This window comes from Drosophila gunungcola, unplaced genomic scaffold (genome assembly GCF_025200985.1).
Source record: "Drosophila gunungcola strain Sukarami unplaced genomic scaffold, Dgunungcola_SK_2 000105F, whole genome shotgun sequence".
Lineage (NCBI taxonomy): Eukaryota > Metazoa > Arthropoda > Insecta > Diptera > Drosophilidae > Drosophila > Drosophila gunungcola.
The window spans coordinates 49,414-66,340 of NW_026453267.1; the positions used below are offsets into that span (position 1 = coordinate 49,414).

The window sequence follows — 16,927 nt, forward strand, 5'->3', positions numbered from 1 at the left end:
CTAGTATTTTTATCCGATAACTCAATACGGGCACACTGAGCAGGTGGCGCCACATAGGAAGCCAAGAGAAACAAGTGCGATGGTTCTGTTTTCAACATTTCTATTGCTATGCATTAATATTCGCGCTTTTAAATCCCGGTTTACATTTAAAATATAAACAAAATTTAAAAGAAACGACGCGATTCATAGTTACGGAGAATTTCTTATAAGCTTATCAGTATCTATCGCTGTCGCATTAAAATTTAATTAAAAAAAAAAGTACTTAGTATATTAAGGTTAAACAAAAAACATTATTAAGTACGATCAATTAATAACAAAAATTAATTTCATTAAAATCTTCGATTATGTTTGAACGCGTACTTATGTCGCATTCGACATAAGAGAAATATCCATATTCTAGGTCGTTTTTTAACGTTATAAAAATTAACAATTGGGCATTAAATTCAAATTAATAGCTTGCTAGTAAAACCAAAACAATAAATTAGTTATTTTCTAATTTTCGACCAAGATTTAAAAATAAGTACAACAATCCAGAAAATGTTAAAACGAGCAGAGTTTCGGCAGAGTATCCAAATAAAATGCAACGGCCAATTAAAATGGTAAAAATAGTTTTATTGAGTTTTTGATTGAAGGGACGTAAGCAATTACAATTAAAATCATTACAACAAAGTTTAAACGACTTGGATCTGTGTGTGGTGTTGTTTGGTTTTCGCAGAATAAATTACATGAATGTGTGGCTGGGTTTTCGTCTCCTTCCCGTTTTTGTTTTTTTACTTGATACATTTCACTTGCTTATGACGTAACTGATTTACATATTGATATATGCTAATTAAATTTATGTATTATGTATGTATATATGCTACTAAGATATAGGTATGACTTTAATCGATTTGCGGTGACAGCACAGAAAGCAGAGTAATAGTACTTTTTGTATGTGGTAAACATAAAATTAAAGATAAGAATGCTTTTAAACTTACAAACAAAAAAAATTGTTTTCAATTAACAATTAATGTCTTTTATCAATCGGGATGAATGCTGTTCGATCTAGTGAGAAACACAACCTTGCGCAAAAGAAGGAAAGCAAACGCAATCTGGCAGGGATTGGGTCACAAGCAGGGGAAATTGGGACGAGGGTCACAGGGCAAGGGTCATAGGACAAGGGTCACAGGACACTTGACAAGGGATCCGAGCAGGATGACACAACAGTCACCGAAAATATGGCATACAAGAAGCGACAGCAAAGTACAAATAAAAGTTACAAAACATAAAACAATAAAGTATTTACATGTAAGTACTCTACAAGATGTGGGTTTTTAAAAAGAGGGCGTATGAGCGTATGGGGCGAGGATGGGGGGCAGTGGAAGGCGTCCCGGGTTTCAGGAAAGTCCTACGCTGTCTCATTGAGATGCACACAGTGGGCGTCCTGCATGAGCTGCGTGAGTTTCTGCGTAAACGTTGGAATGTCCTGGCCAGAGAGAATTAAAACCATTAACTATCGTATTCGGCCATTATTTTTCGTGGCAAACAACTCACACTTGTCTGGCAGATCTCCTCCAGCGCCGTCTGCGCCACCGGCAGCGAGGCGTGGGCGAAGCTCTCAAGCAACTGGCGTCGGTCCACCTGGCCCATCGCATACAACGCCTGGGCAATCATGTCGAAGTGCAGGGAGCCCTCTCCACTCAGCAGCAAGTTGAGCAAAGCCCGCTGAAAGGAGGCCAGCAGCTGCTCCTTAAACAAGGCACGCTGATACAGCCGACTCCTTTCGTTCACATTCTGCATGGAAAACAGAACACTGCGCACATTGGAGGGATCCGTGCCGCTGACCAGCATCTGACCGTAGGCATTCAGGATGGCCATGAAGTGCGCCGGATGCAGGTTGTCGCTGCAGTTGAAGTTGCCGGAGCCACCGCCACTGTGGCCATTGGACAGCTGGTTTTTGTAGAAGAACTGCCACTTGCAGGTGAGTACGCTGAAATAAAAGATATCACAATGGTTGTTAGAGTGTCTCCTTTAAAATCAATTTAAAGAGAACCGCGAATTCTTCAGCATTAAATATATATTCATATCACCAGCCCTTCCCTCTTTCAACATAGGATAGCATAGCAAGCCGAACCAACGGAAACATAACTAAAATCATTTCATTCCTTGTAATAGTTCCCTTTCTTTAAAACATAAATAATAATACTTACTAGTTCACTTTTAGTTTAAAACCTTAAACTAGCTCTATATGAATATATAACTTAATAAATCCTCTCACCTGTCAAACAAAGCGTACAGCAGACTGGTGATCTCGCTATTATCGGTGGCTGCATTTTGCTGTTGCAACAGCGGCAAAATCTGCTGGGTGCTGAAGTCCAGAATGGAGGGCAGCAAGCCCAACGAAGCGCTACCCGGCTGCTCCACAATCAGCTTGAACATCTGCAGTATCTTTTCCATCACAGCTAGCCGGCTCAGAGTCAATTGCTCCCTGGGAATCGTAAAGAGACACCAAGCATATTAGTTGAGAATTCCACACGATAAAGAAAGAGAGGCCACAACCACCTGCTGCTGACATTGATGAACAAAGTGATCATCTCCTTGATGAACTGGGCCCCCAAGTGGGTGGGCAATGTGCGGAGCATGCTCAGACTAAACTCGGCCACCGTGATGGCCATGGCAATGCTGCTTAGGCCAAAACTGTTGAAGATCATCAGGGCCTTGGTCAAAATGGGCTGCAAAACAAAGCACATAGAGAATCAAAAAATAAAACCATATCTACAAATTCAAAAAAACCTGTAGGAAATGTCTAAGGATATAAGGTTAGCAGACAAAGAACACAATTGCATAGAGGAAAGGAGCTAGGTTGGGTTACTAAAATCAAATTAGTCACCTTGAAAGTGCTTGCCAGCATATCCTTGGCATTGCCGCCAGTGGCCTTGAAATACTCGATGAGAGCCGTAAAAGTGCCCAGCAGACTGAGCGTGGTGGCCGCCACCTTGCTTTCGTTGACCTGGCCCAAATCGAGATCCAGGAAGTTCTGCGCCAGCCCCTGGACATATTCGCGCAGCATCCAGAGGCGTCGCGGATAGTCCTGCTGCTGCTCGGGCACACTCTTCCACGGCAGCACCATGTAGCTGACCAGACTGATGTGCACATTGATGCACACCTGGCGCGGCAGTTGGGCACCCAGGCGGGAGCCCGCCTGCAGCAGGCTCTGGATCTGCGGTATATCCAGCAGGCACTTGGGCCGTATCACAGTCGAGATGAAGAGCAGCAGCTCGCTGGCCGCCTGCTGCACAATGGGCGAGGCGGCCGACAGGGATCCGTTGCAGGCAAAGATGCTGCCCAGGATGGCGAACAGGCGGTGCAGCAGCTCCTCGCCGCTCATGGCCTTCGTCAGCGGAAAGATGCTGCGGATGGCCAGCAGAACTTGAGCGTATCTGCAACAGATCAGTGCAAATAATCAGTACAGTAGGTAAGCAATAAACGCATCCAATCGATTCTCCACTCACAGGTTATCCAAATCAGTCTGGAACGTGGCCTTATCCATTTCGCTGCCGCCGCTACCCAAGCGATTGCTGGCTAACAGCTGCAGCGTCTGCAGCAGGCTGTCGGACAGCATCTGCAGCTGGCACTCCATCTCATCCGCCACACCGGGCGCCGCCGACGAGGTGTCCATCAGCGGGGCCAGACGCACCACCGCCTGGCAGACGGTGGCAAAGTCACGCAGAATCTCGCCCACATTGGCGCCCTTCAGTTTGCGTGCCGCTTCATAGCTGCGCGCACTTCCGTGATCCAGGGCGTGCTCCAGCGACAGCAGATACATCTGCGGCCTTGACCAGTGGTTATAGACTTGTGCGAAGACGATGTGGGCACCTCGGGTGTTCGCCAGCAGGGCCAGCGACTCGAAGCATTGGTCCAGGAACTGCTGCCACTCGGTGGCGGAAGCCTAAAATTAGTTTAACATTTACCATTTGCACAATTTCTGACTAGAAAAGTTATTCAAAGTTTTATTAATATATGTTTTCCACTATTCAATTTCTACAAAAGACAAAGTACATACAAAATGTAAATTATATTAGAAAAAAAAAAAAAACAAAAATAAGAGACATCTACAAAATGTAAATAAAATATAAATTGTAAAAGAAAAAAAAAAAGAAAATATATATATACTTATTTAAATTATATAAGAAAACAAAATAAAAATTCAAGGAGAAATTAAAACCTAATTATATAAAAACTCTCGGCTAAGCCATTGAAAAAAAATATATATCCAAAAAAAATGATTCAAATGGCGAGCATTTTCGTTAGCTTTTAGTTTAAGCAATAGTTTTTTTTTGTGTTAATAAAAAAATGGTTAAATAAATGATTACCACTAACTAGAAAATAAATCTATTTGTGAAAGGGTATGAATATGCATATTAAAGATATTGCTTTTGCAATCTGTTGGTATTCTTTTTGCGTATTCCGCCCAAAACGGAAGTTAGAATTTGCGTCAATCAATAAACAATAAACACTCTACGCTAGCCATCTGGGGCGTACAACTTTCTCTTTTTCCACGCACATACACAAAGACCTCCAAACACTCCAAACAAGGCAAAGAAAACTTAGAGCCACTCACATCGTCCTCCATGAGCTCGTTATCCAGCACCTCCAGTTCGGGTTTGTTGGCCTCGAATTGAGTGCGCCGCATGATCTCATCCACCAGCTGGGTGAGCACATGGTTGAAGCGCGTGATTTTGGCGGGCTGTTGGGCGATGCCTTTGATAATTGGCGTCCAGATCTCCAACTTTTCGGTAAAGTCCAAAGCGCCGTGCACTAATTACAAAATCGTTTAGTTAACAAGCGTCTATTAAATATGTTTTCTTTTTTTTGGTAGCTTTTCTTCACAGAAGTCTTTTAAAAAGGAAAACTGTTAACAAAGTTTCCAAGTCACTTTACAAAACTGCTTAGCATTACTGAAAGATTTCTGTGACAATCTACAACAGAAGGGCAAGACTTTTACCATGCGACTCACATTCTGTGGTGCAGCCGTATAGCAGATTCAGGAAGGTCTCCAGCAGCTCCGGCTCCTGCATCAGCTTGCCGGCATACTTGGTGGTGTAGAGGCGCAGCAGCTCCCGAAACTTATCGCTGTACATCTCGCTCTGCCGCCGATTGTTGTTATGCTGCTCCAGGAGGCTGCTAACGCCACCCATCAGAGTGCCCGCAAAGGGCAAAGGCTTCTGCAGGTAGAGGAGCTCGTTCAGCACCGATAGAGCCGCCAGAGAGATGGGTTCGTGGGCAGGCCGCCACTGGGAGAGGTCGAGTATGCTCATAAGGAAGTACTCCGAGATCAGTTCAGTGCGTATCCAGGAGACCAAGTGCTGCACACAGCCGAGCAGCTCCAAAATAGAGGAACTGTGGGTACAAAACACATTGCGATTCAGTTTGGAACATCTTTAGAAATGCTTCTTGTATAATTGACGATGACCCACCTTAATTGATTGTCATTTGGCAGCGCTGAGGTTAGACTAAAGTCCATGAGGGTGTTTGGTATGGTCGTTTGGATGTCTTTGCCATTGATATGGCACACAGCGATTAGTAGATACTTGGTGACCAGGTCCAGGACATCGGGTATACACATGGAGATGCTACAGAAACACACGGCACATGGGAACACAAAGCGGGAAATGATTAGGACAAGTGCTGTGACAAGGACTTCATTGTTTAAATTAATTTGCAATACCCACAAGAGGTTAGTAAATCGAAATGTAAAATACAAAAGTAAAAATAAATATATAAAAACCCTAGTTCAAATTAGAGTTTAAAACCTGGTGGTAACCTGTGATTTAAACCTCTGTAGTGATTTAATTTGACAAAAATGAAAACCTCAGCAGGCCCTTATTTAAAAGCCATTTCTGTGTTTACAAAAGTACCTATTGGCAAAGGAAAACTTTTCATCAAAGACCCTCCTTATAAAAGTGATTATTTTTGGTAAGCATAGTACTATTGAAATTAACCAATTAACATTAAAAATATAATTAAATCAGTGGGAGATCTTTCATTAATTGAAAATTACAAACATTAATTATATACATATAGAGTGTAAAGGAAAAACTTTATGTACATAGAAGAAAATAATAATTAAGAGGTTAAACTTCAAAACGAACCAACAATTGATAAGGAACTCATAAGAATGTTCATTTAGATAAAGGGTAAAGGAAGAGTAACCAAACAATCTTGTGTGTAGAAAACAACGTGGAAGGGATCGTTAAAACATATGTATAACTTCTGATAAGGTTGATTTAAGTTGATTAAGAACTCCAGGAACAGAGGGTAGCTTAAAAGTTTCTATAAAAGACTAACAGCTATATGCCCAGAAATAATATAACCATAATGCTTAAAAAGGTCCAAGCGTAGGAAATTGTTTACATTTACATAAGAAAGAATCAAGCATTTTCGAAACAAAAGGCTAAAAACATGTGTGTACTACTGATAAGGACATGAAAATGCGCAGAATTTAACAAATACTGCTAAGAAAAACTAGCCAGAATTAAGATTTCAGATAAGGAATAAACACATTAGATACAGGGCGTAACTCTTTCAGAAAGATAACAATAGAACAGAAAGTGCAAAGATGAGAAGGTGTAAAAACATGAGAAGGGGACATGAACGTGAGATTTGGTTAGACCCTGGCATTCATGATGTGGCTACGCACCAGGAGTAGAAGTACTGCTTCCATTCGGTGGTCAGATCGCCCCTGTTGCTCACCACCTCCTCGGAGGTGATCCTCAGCAGGTTGATGCCCAGCTGGAAGCGGGTCTTCGTCAGCTCCATGCAGTGTTGCATGTAGTTGGGGTCCTGCTCGGGGAACTCCCTCTTCCCCAGCAGAGCTATCAGCTGGGCCAGTGTGTCCCGGTGCCGCTTGGCCGCATTGGGAGTGCTTCCCAACTGGGCATACGAGTTCCACAGGGCTTCCCGCAGCAAAGTCTTGTCCGTGGACGTCAGCTGCGTCCATCTCCGTGTGATTGTGTGCTCTAGCGTGGAGGTGCTAAAGAACCAGAGAAACTGATTCTCGGTAATGTCGGATGCGGTGGCCACACGGAGGCAAAGCTGCCACGCCTCCGGTTGAGACTTGAAGGCCAGCAGGTTCGTCTCAATCTCTCGCTTCCGGGCATTCGAGGTACTGGGCTGATAGAACTCCTGCAGCAGACCTTCCACCGTCGTCATGGATGCGGCATGCTACAGGGAAAGCGGGTCGAAAACCATCCCCAGTTAAGTGAATCACTCAAACGCAAAAGTGGGTTTGGCCAGGAGCACCGCACCACACCGCAAAACACCACCCACCATCTTCCCTGTCCTGTGCGATCCTGTGTGCTCCTGTGATCTGGATGTGGGGGTCACTGTGTGCTCCGCTTGCCCGCGGTTCTGGTTTCACTCGCATCAGCACTTGGCGTCCAGCAGTAATTTCATGGTTCTGTTCTTTGTGTTGTGTCTACACGAAAGGTGGCCAAAAAAATCGTACACTGCAAAACTCTAAAACAAGATGACATGGCATGGCAACCCTGGCCGCGTAAGCCATTACCCAGCACTGGCTGGCTGCCTATCGATATTCATCGTTGGTCATCGGTTTTTGGTGTTTTTGAAGTTGCGGGCTGCTTATCTGTTCAAATTATAAGGAAATAGCGCTATTACATTGTGTCGCAGACCTTTAAAAGAATATATTCTTTTAACATATTTTATTTGAATGCATTTTATAATTGATATAAGGGTTCTACTCCCCAAAGAAAGACTTTTTCACTGTTTTTTTTTATGTCATTTTAACAATTTTATAACTTCTTTGTGTGCACTATTGTTTTGTATTGTGGGCAGCCCTTTAAGGTTTATTTATTCTTTATCTGAGTAACTATAGCCAGATATTTGTCTTAGCATAGCAAATCACACCTACTTAGTTGTCACACCTAAACTTCATTCCAAACGGCACAAACATAGAAAATATTTTCTATATTTTAGCACATTTTTTACCTCATTTCTTATTGAAGGCTGCCTGTGTAACTGCACTTTCTCAAAAAGGTAACGAAAAAGTTAAGGGCATCTCTTTTGGCTTTTAATAGTTTCCTTTTTTCTCAGTTTTATTTTGGCCAGTCGATTGGAGAATAAGGATTTTGGATTCCTAGTATCATGCCACGTCGCAAGAACACGAATCACAAGGGTCGCAATCGCCAGTTCACGCCAGTGGATGAACTGAAACTGGAGCGGAACGGGATAAGCCAGGACGAAGTGGACCCGGGCCAGGAACAATCGAAAAGTCAGTGGAAGATGAATTGGAACCTGGATTCTGGGCACGCTTTCGATCGTAGCCGTGGTGTCCACAGCCTGATTGAGGTCTCCAATCCGAATCGTTTGCCACGTGAGAAGCCATTGAGCCTTCTCACAGCCATGACAACTCGGGATCAACATTCCCAGCTGGATGAAGCCATCCAACGGGGGCGACGTGAGAGGAAGCGGGAGAGGATTGAAAGCGAAAATATGCAGAGGAGCAGGGATGCGAAGGCGGATTTGGCCAGATTGGCATTGGTTCGCCAGGAACGGGAGGCGGCTGCCGAGCGTCGGTTGGCCGCCAAAAAAGAAGCCGCAAAAACTGCCGCCTCCAGTTCTGAAAGTTGTCTCAAGAAGATCAACCCCAAGCCACCGCTCGTGGTTGTGGACTCACCACGGAAGGTCCTGGAACTAAACAGCCCCTCGGGCTATCAAGCCAACGACCGCTCTGGAAGCAAAATTTGAAAAAAAAAAAAAAAAAAACGGTAGAACATGTATATTTAGAACGACCAGAAATAACTCGACAAAACGTCCTAATTAAAAAACCAATTATTAATTGGGCTTTAACTAAAGAACAACTTAGAAATGATTTGAAAACAACCCTAATTAAAAGTTCAGCAGGAAAATGAAACGAAATCTAGAAGCCAAAGCGGTTGTTGAAAAATTCCAAACATCAAATCACAGGCGACCAGCAAAACGTCGTTTTAAATGTCATTTCTCAAAAGAAATATCAAAATATTTACTAATAAAAAAGCCAAAAGTAAAAGAGCTTCATCGATTTATTTCTTAATTTATTCGTGTTGCACATTTTTCCCACAAGAAAATAAAGATTACTTTGTTGATCACAGCTTTCCGTAAAAAAGCCAAAGTGAAGAAAGTTAACTAGCGCTAATTAGCGGGTAAGTTCAAATTTCATGGCAGCCATTACAATTTTGTTCTCGTTGCCCAACACTTTTTCCGATGACCACTTGCAGCATTGCGTACGCGTTTTTTGCAACACTGCTACCGGCATCAAGTTAAGAAAGAGCGGAGTTAAACTCAAATTAACTATAATCCAGGATACAAACGAGGAAATCGGCAAAGGCAAGTGGTAATCCGAGTCCAAAAATATGGAAAACATTGTCCAGACAAACGCATTGAAACGATCGCGATCGGCGGACGACGACGACGCCAACAACAATCTGACCCAAAGGAAAATCTGGGTGAACCAAAAAATGAACGATGCTCGCGATCCTGAAAAAATGAAACAGGTGCACGGTATGTATAGCAATCCCTCATTTTTCCCACTTTTCACCTACGGTTTTAAACGACCATGAGCATAGATAAAGGGGGTTAAGAGGGTGGTGAAACCTTTCGATGAATTTCCAATTGGAAGACTAAATCCCGATTTTTTTTTATGGGATTTTGGTTGCCGCGACACCTGTAAGTGCTGTGGAATTATTTGGGCGCCCTCGCGTACTTGGAAATCGCCAAGCTACATATTTGTTTTGTTATGCGTTGATTGCTCAAATGTTTATTTCAATTTTTTTGAATAGTCAATTGTAATTTGGTATTAGTTTGTTGTTAACAGAAATGGTAAATGTCGTGGTATTTTTGCAGTGTTGGATAGTGTTGTCTTGCAGAGTTGTATTTGGAACAGCTGACTATAATGCGCGATGCGTTCAAAATCGTTGCAATCTGTTATTGTTTACTACGTGCATTTTGTTTGAAGTTTAATTATCAAAAGCGTTACCGCCCATTAAACTGTTTGTGTTGCAGTCCAAGTTGTTAAACCAAGGTGTGTTTAGCGTTGTTTAGGAGAGTACGCTAGCGAAATCTAGTCCACACCAGTGCATTGAAGGTATCGATGAGGTAGCGTTTTTGGCAAATAGTTAATTTCCCCTTAAGAATATATGTAAACCTCAATTACCTTACTTAGGCGCTTAGTTCAGCATATACTTTCTACCCCACGTAGGTAGAAAATGATTTCTATTTCCAACACTAAGGTAATACAAATTTCTAGCTATTTAGAAGGCAATATAAAATATGTCAAATTTGAAGCATAGTAAGAAAAAGAAATTGTAGGCAAGTAGTATATTCTCATTTTTGTAAGAAGTGTAAAACGAATCATCATATTCATCATATCAATAATATAAAAAAAAAACTGTAAGCATACAATACTTTTCTTTTTTTCGTTTAATTAAACCCCTAAGTATGTAATGTATAAGAGGCTTTTTAGTATTGTCACTCGTATTTAAACCTGTAACCTCTATTAATTCCCTTTTCAATACCGCAGAAAAAACAACAAAAATGCTTTTCGACGGTGCAGCCGGCAACGGACAAGGTCAGGGTCAGACCACCTCGAACGGACTGGTTCAAGGTCAGCAGCAGCAGCCGCAGCCGCCCGCCCTTTTTGGGCAGTACCAGCTGATGGGCGATGGAACCATCCTGTTGCGCAACCTTCGAGCCGACATGGCCAATCCGCGCCTGGAGCGCCAGAAGTCCCGCTGCTGCCAGCGCCAAACCCTCATCCACGACGTCTGCGTCAACTGCAACATGGATCTGTGCGAGGAGTGCGGCTATTCCTGTGGCGAATGCTGCCAGTTTATATGCCGCAGTTGCGTTACCTTGTTGTGAGTTGCTATCTAGACGTTAAGGCAATCCTTTTTATGCCATTGCTTGCACTTCTAAAAGGGTTTCATATTACTACACTTTCAATACACTTCGACATTATATTTGATAGGTCGAATAGTTTTAGGTTTTTGCATATGACTAAAATATTTTCATTCTCTTTGGCATCCAAAATAAAATAGCCACTAAATTCTTTATGAAAAACGCATTAAGCTTCAAATATTTCAAGAATTTTCTAGTCTGTTCCCTAAGCTATTTAAAAAACTTGTATATTTATAAAAAGGTTTAACACATGTACTTTTTAAAAAATTTTCAAAAAAAAATTTTTTAATTTATTCAAAACTTTTTTTTTATGATTTTAAATCTTATTTTGTTTATTATAATCTTCAATCTTCAAATTTTGTATCGAATTGCTTAACATATTTAAAGTTTCTATAAAAATTACGCAGTCCCCAGTAAGTTACTAGAAATAATCCATGTATTGAGCCAAAGTACAGAACACGTATATTTCTGATTACTTTCGTAAAAGCCTAACCATACCTATCTCATTTCCAGTGGCAATCGTCCCGAAGAAGCCGACGATCCCTTATGCGAACGCTGCCAGATGTTTTTCGCCTAGGACTTCTGGAAAGATCGGGCCACAAACTACTAAATTCCAGCCATTTTCACGAATAGTCAAACACTGAGGAACTCATTTTGTAGTTAAATTTTAAGTTCTGAATCAGTACAAATTAGGCACGACTCGAAGAGTACATAGGGAACTTTTTTTTTTTATATATATAAATTTTGAAGTAATCAGAATTAATCAAATACAGAACAAAAAGGAAATGTTCAGTGTTGCTTTCTCTACACCTTGCCCCTGAATTTGTGGTACTTCTCGTGCTCCTTCACCAATCCCTCGTACATCCGGGCGCCCGCTTCGCTGCTGGAGCGCAGGATGAAGTGTCCGGCGCGGTGATCGCAAAGTCGGATCAGCTCGTGGCAGACGCGCACTATGTGGACCTTGACCTGGAGACAAAACGTGTAGTATTAGTTAGAGAAAGCACCATCCCTTGAAAAATGTACTAAGTTTAAGTGTTGATCGAATAAAAATATGCCAAATACAATGCTCCAAAAGATATCTATTGACACTTTTCTTGCGATCATAAGCCCTGAAGAGCGTACAAAACACACCTTTTCGAAGAGCGTGGTGGGTCGTTCGGTGGACACCATTTGGCGGATGGTGAATATGAGCAGGAAGGGCGCCACTCGCTTCACGGCCAGCGCCTGAGTGGTGGCCACCGTGGCCATCACAGTGGCCAACTTCAGGCCCAAGTCCGCCAGGCCATCCAACTCTGTCTCAGTGATGTCCTGGGTCTGCTTTCGCTCAGCTCGATAGCCCACGATGGCCTGGACGAGATCCTGGCACAGGGCACTCAGCTGGGCAGCTCGGTCGGACATCAGGTTGCTGTGCTGCTTCAACAGCACCATCAGATTATCCGTGAGTGCTCCGTAAAGATCCACAAAGTCCTGCCAACTGCCGCCGCGGCTAATCAAGTGCTTGATGTCCACATCCAACATGCTGCCGAGCAGGCAATCCAGCGTCTCCCCAGTGAGCGGAACCGTGCGATTCTCGGCCAGATTGCGCTGAGCCTCCAGCAGACGGAGCGCATGGACACGATAGGCCGTATCCTTGGGCTCGGGCAGCCGCAGTGCCACACTGACGCTGATCAGCTCGAAATGCTCGTTGAGCATCTAGGGACAATGGTTTTATTAGCCGGGAAATTGGAATATGTGACCAGGGAACACTCACCGCTCCCTTCACGCTGCTGAGTGAACACTTGGCGAACAGGGCCAGCAGGGTGAGCACATTCTGGAGCGCAGTGTGCTGGGCAGGCGACTGGGGGCGTGGCATCTGCTCCACTTGGGAGGAAAGGCGCCGCAGGAGCAGCAGGAAATCCTCGTTGGTCTTGTAGCCAATGATCAGCTTGACGGCGGGCTCCAGGCAATCCAACGCCGAACTGGCGGAGATGTCCCTCGTCTCGATATCCGCATTCAATTGCCGCCAATAGCTGCTCAACACGAACTCGATCTCATCGGGATCCAAGTGCAAGCGCTGACGATGGGTGAGGGCCACATTCAGCAGGCGAATGGCGTGGGCATTGCGATAGTTCAACTGGTGAAGATCCAAGGGATTATTTATTATTTTGTTAAATTTTGTATCCCAAAAACAAACTCACCGAGTGACCAATGTAGATCTTACAGATGCGTCGGAAGTTGTCATCGATGGATTGCTGTTCCTCCACCTTGGCCAGATCCTCCTCCTCCTCAGCATTTGCCTTCTTTTTATCCTTCTTTTTCTTCTTTTTGTCCTGCTCTTGCTGCTCCTGCTGCTCCGCTTCCGGTACCGGTACCAGCTCCTGCTCCTTTTTCTTGTTCTGCTGCTCACTTTCCCGCTCCAGCCTGGCCACTCGATTGATGCAGCTGCTCACATAGGTGGCATAGCCCGCCAGAGTGCTGTCCACGAACTCTTTGTACACGGAAGCCTCCTTCTTTTTGGAGCGAAACTTGTGGGCCACCATCTCGCCATAGATCTCGAGCAGTGGCTGTAGCTGGCGCTGCATCCGCCTGCCCTGGGCACCAGTCACACTGGACAGCGTTTCGATGGCCAGCAGCAGGAGACGACACTGCTCCGTTTGCAGCTTGTTGGTGGCAGCCAGTTGGTCCTTGAGGTACTCCGTGCAGCTGGCGAGGAATGCCTCGCTGCCGGCACTCTGGCGTCGAATGCAGCGGGCGAAAAGTGTTTCGTAGAAGCTCCAACCCGTCGTCGAGCTGGTGGGGATCAGGATGAGCAGTTCGCTGAGCTGTGGAAAGTAACTGCAGATGGGAAGCGGCTGACCAAAGTGCATAAGATCTGTAGAGTAGGCAAGTTAATACCAAGACTGATTGGAATATGATTTATATGGCCAAGTAACTTACCTATCAATAGTTCCAGCACTTGATTGGCCTGCTCCACCTGCTGACTGCGACTGAGATCCCTGTGCAGGACAAAGATCACCAGCCAGAGGCGAGAGCGAATGGGACTGGCCAACTGAGCCAGTGGCAAGCGCAGCAGTGACTCCACCAGCTCCTGGGCCGAGGGCAACTGAAGCTCCTTGTCGACAGAGGCCTTCTCCCGGAGGAAACCGACTAGGGCGGCCTCCTCCACCTGCTCCTCCAGCTTCAGCTTGACCAACAGCGAGCCCTTGGCCTTGGCCTCCTTGACCAAGGCTCTATACTCCCCTAGCAGCTGCAGCGCAAGCAGTTCCACGCACTCGGAGTCCTCCAGATGGGAGTCCAAGTCCTGATCCTGCCTCCTTTGATGCAAACGCAGCTGTTTCTGTGGCCTGGTTAGGCGGAAGAGTTGTTGGGGTGCCACCAACTCTGCCAGGGCATCGGAGCAATTGGTTGCCCCAGTTTGATCGTGCAGCAGCCAACCACTCTCCGCCAGCTGCAGTTCCAAACGCTGCAACCGCTGGCGGCAGGAGCTCTTGCCGAAGTTGTGCACCCTCTGTTGGATCAGTGTCCACTCGGCGGCGGGCAGAAAGCCCCTCAGCTGCAGCGGCCTTTGGCTGGCGGGGAAACCATCTGGCCAGTAGTGGGTGAGGAGCAGCTCGAAGCCACTGGCACGTTCCGTGCACTCCAGAAAGGCGTTCATCAGCCGGCGATTGTGCTCCTGACTCAGCAAGCGTCGTCCGAACTGCTCCAGCACCTGGGAAGTGTGCTGCAGTTGCTGCTCCACTTCCACCTGATGGAGATGCACTTGCTCCGCCAGTCGGGTGCCATTCAAATACTGACACAGCAGCGCAGCGTGCAGTTCACGGGCAAAGTCCAGATTCTCGGGCATCACTCCCTGGGGCTGGTCCTCCTCCAGCAGTTCCGCGAAGGCGAACAACAAGGTCTTCCAAATCACCAGCGATGGCTTTGACATTAGGTTGCTGACCAGGCGAGTAAAGGCCGTGCCGGCAGAGTGACTTGGCCAGGTGTGGGAGAGCTGCCTGAAAGCATCGTTGGCCGAGGGAGCCGCAGTTAAAGGTGTACCTGCGAAGATCAGACTCAGATAGCGCTTCTCCGTCTGCTGCTCCTCGTTGTCCACCTTTTCGTTACCCACGATGCGCCGCTTCTTGGCTTCACTGGAGGGAATATCCAGCGTATACTTGCCCAGCCACTCTTTAAGGGCCTTCAGCAGATTCATGACGAACCGTTCGGCACGGTTCAATCGACGGAACATATCCAGGAGTAGGATCAGATACTCCGAGTACAGCTGCTCCTCCTCGGGATCCGCCTTGGGAGCAGTTAGCAGCCAAACGGTGATCTGGTAGACACTCTGCTCCAGCAGCAGGGGATTCAATCGCAGCGCCGAGCAGAGCAGTATCAGAACCTCTTTCAGGTGCGACTTTCTGTACTCACGCACCAAAGTCAGCAGCTGCTGGGCAACAAAGTTAAATCCGGTGCCGATTGGCTGAGCCATTTTAAACTGCAAGGAGATGTCGTACTTGCGCAGTGACATCAGCAAATAGGCAACCAGGGGAAGCGATGTAGCCGACTTCCGACTGATTTTAAAGACCGCGGGGACGATTTTCTGAAGGTTTACCGTTTCGTAGCGATTGTTCAGGATGGCAGCCTCCAAAAGCAGCAGGCTGACATGAAGCGGCTGCTCGGCGATACGTTCGGCGCTGAACTCTGCCTTGAGCTGCTTCTCCAGCTCGGCCAGTTCCTCCAGGCACGGGGATTTGAGGCTGAGCAGGAGCTCCACCAAAGGTCGCACAGTATTCGCATCGTAAAACTTGAGCAACAAGTGAGGCTTTTGAGAGCGACGGGCAATCTCGGCCAGTTGCTTGATCACCGGCACCACAAACTCCACATCCCAGTGCTCCGGATCCTCAGTCTTGTCCTTCTTGCGGAGCTCCAAGCATCTGTGGTGACACTTGAACATGCTGCCATAGCATTCGGTTAAGAACTCGTTGTTTGCACGCAGAGCATCCTGGAGCAGCTCCGAGTTGATGGCCAAGGGCAGAAGTTCCAATGCCGACTCATTCGCATTCCCATCCAGGGAAACAATCTTCACCAGCGTTTGGATTAGCTGGAACTTAATCTTCTGAGTGACCCAGCCGGGCTGTGCCCTTAGCTTTAGGAAATCCTTAAGCTGCTGCGTGGGCAGATCCCCACAGCTGGCCAGGGATTCATCGAGCCATTGGGTGATGATCTCGTACTTGTTGGGATAGGGAAACTCCACGGATTGCCAGACTTTCAGGGCGAATTCAACACGTGCCGGATACGGTTTGCTCTTCTCCTCCAGCCAGGACTTCAGCTCTGCGGGCGAACACACTCGGTTTTACTGTACTGGTCACTACGAAGCATATGCTCTGGCACTCACCTTCGCCTGTGTCCATTTTCGCCGCGTCCAGGTGAAATTTAAATGCAAAACGCCAAGTTCGAATGCCGCACGTGTAACGACCAGCTAGGCATTAGTGATGTGAGCGGGCCAGCTGTTTTCTAGCCAAACCTGACTTTTTTTGGTTGTGAAGAGAAACGAAATGTGTGTTAATAGTAGTTTGCTTTTCATGTGAATAATAGTTTTAAACTTTCAGTTTTTCCAAAAAGAAACAAAACACACTTTTAAAGGTCAATTCGATAATAAAAGTAAGCCACATATTTCAATTATTATCTAAATTAATAACTGCTTCACAAATTTAAATAAAACTTAAAATAAAAGTGCTAAGACCAAGTTTACAACTTTAAAATGGAAGCACTTAAAGCGGAATTACTTAAATAGTACATAAAAGTTGTTGGCCAAATTAAAAAAATGTAGCTACTTTTAATAAATTCGAACATCAGCGGTTTTCAAGCTATGTTTACAACAGCCGCTTACCAACACTGCCGGATCAGCTGACCAGCTGATCGTTCCCACCACCGAAGAAGAAGAAGCATCACCAATGGGAATTCGTTTTGTTGTTTTTTGACCATTTCGAACTCATTTCAAAATCACTCCTTGTATTTTATTTCCCTTTTGCTGAAT

General features: G+C 45.3%; 3 protein-coding genes across 8 annotated transcripts; 1 reads left to right on the plus strand and 2 right to left on the minus strand.

Annotated features, from left to right (window-relative positions):
• Positions 1 to 759: 759 nt before the first annotated feature.
• Positions 760 to 7,507, minus strand: LOC128265251 (exportin-6). 2 transcript variants are annotated; one of them, XM_053001128.1, is made up of 11 exons: positions 7,309 to 7,507; positions 6,680 to 7,203; positions 5,457 to 5,612; positions 4,997 to 5,379; positions 4,601 to 4,797; positions 3,492 to 3,928; positions 2,870 to 3,419; positions 2,542 to 2,711; positions 2,258 to 2,467; positions 1,534 to 1,969; positions 760 to 1,465 (listed from the first exon to the last, which is right to left on the minus strand). In XM_053001128.1, exons 1-11 carry the CDS (start codon positions 7,309 to 7,311, stop codon positions 1,388 to 1,390), a joined length of 3,144 nt encoding a protein of 1,047 aa, XP_052857088.1. In that variant the 5' UTR covers positions 7,312 to 7,507; the 3' UTR covers positions 760 to 1,387. The 2 variants fall into 2 exon arrangements, with proteins under 2 accessions (XP_052857088.1, XP_052857087.1); XM_053001127.1 differs by having other exon boundaries at positions 2,539 to 2,711.
• Positions 5,767 to 12,008, plus strand: LOC128265254 (apoptosis regulatory protein Siva). 4 transcript variants are annotated; one of them, XR_008268837.1, is made up of 4 exons: positions 5,767 to 5,955; positions 7,975 to 8,034; positions 8,092 to 9,179; positions 9,255 to 9,391. XR_008268837.1 is itself a non-coding variant. In XM_053001131.1 (4 exons), the coding sequence occupies exons 2-4, from the start codon at positions 9,390 to 9,392 to the stop codon at positions 11,507 to 11,509; spliced, it is 549 nt and encodes a 182-aa protein (XP_052857091.1). In that variant the 5' UTR covers positions 8,962 to 9,179; positions 9,255 to 9,389; the 3' UTR covers positions 11,510 to 12,008. The 4 variants fall into 4 exon arrangements, 3 of the variants coding, with proteins under 3 accessions (XP_052857091.1, XP_052857092.1, XP_052857093.1); XM_053001131.1 differs by lacking the exons at positions 5,767 to 5,955; positions 7,975 to 8,034 and adding exons at positions 10,556 to 10,892; positions 11,446 to 12,008 and having other exon boundaries at positions 8,962 to 9,179; positions 9,255 to 9,537; XM_053001132.1 differs by lacking the exons at positions 5,767 to 5,955; positions 7,975 to 8,034; positions 8,092 to 9,179; positions 9,255 to 9,391 and adding exons at positions 9,912 to 10,057; positions 10,556 to 10,892; positions 11,446 to 12,008.
• Positions 11,633 to 16,921, minus strand: LOC128265250 (uncharacterized). Of its 2 annotated transcripts, none has more exons than XM_053001125.1 (7): positions 16,781 to 16,921; positions 16,286 to 16,418; positions 13,849 to 16,221; positions 13,110 to 13,783; positions 12,683 to 13,045; positions 12,064 to 12,624; positions 11,633 to 11,898 (listed from the first exon to the last, which is right to left on the minus strand). In XM_053001125.1, the coding sequence occupies exons 2-7, from the start codon at positions 16,299 to 16,301 to the stop codon at positions 11,737 to 11,739; spliced, it is 4,149 nt and encodes a 1,382-aa protein (XP_052857085.1). In that variant the 5' UTR covers positions 16,302 to 16,418; positions 16,781 to 16,921; the 3' UTR covers positions 11,633 to 11,736. The 2 variants fall into 2 exon arrangements, with proteins under 2 accessions (XP_052857085.1, XP_052857086.1); XM_053001126.1 differs by having other exon boundaries at positions 16,286 to 16,414; positions 16,781 to 16,914.
• Positions 16,922 to 16,927: the final 6 nt, after the last annotated feature.

Bases quoted from the DNA above. Each gene is read 5' to 3' on its own strand.
- LOC128265251 (XM_053001127.1), bottom strand. The intron at 5,613-6,679 runs GTGCGTAGCCAC...GTGTTTCTGTAG, and splicing joins AAGCAGTACTTCTACTCCTG to CATCTCCATGTGTATACCCG. The intron at 1,466-1,533 runs GTGAGTTGTTTG...CTCTCTGGCCAG, and splicing joins AGGAGATCTGCCAGACAAGT to GACATTCCAACGTTTACGCA.
- LOC128265254 (XM_053001131.1), top strand. From the start codon at position 9,390: ATGGAAAACATTGTCCAGACAAACGCATTGAAACGATCGCGATCGGCG. The intron at 9,538-10,555 runs GTATGTATAGCA...TCAATACCGCAG, and splicing joins AAAAATGAAACAGGTGCACG to AAAAAACAACAAAAATGCTT. The intron at 10,893-11,445 runs GTGAGTTGCTAT...TCTCATTTCCAG, and splicing joins CGCAGTTGCGTTACCTTGTT to TGGCAATCGTCCCGAAGAAG.
- LOC128265250 (XM_053001125.1), bottom strand. The intron at 13,046-13,109 runs GTGAGTTTGTTT...GATCTTCACCAG, and splicing joins AGATCTACATTGGTCACTCG to TTGAACTATCGCAATGCCCA. The intron at 11,899-12,063 runs GTGTGTTTTGTA...TTTTGTCTCCAG, and splicing joins CCACCACGCTCTTCGAAAAG to GTCAAGGTCCACATAGTGCG.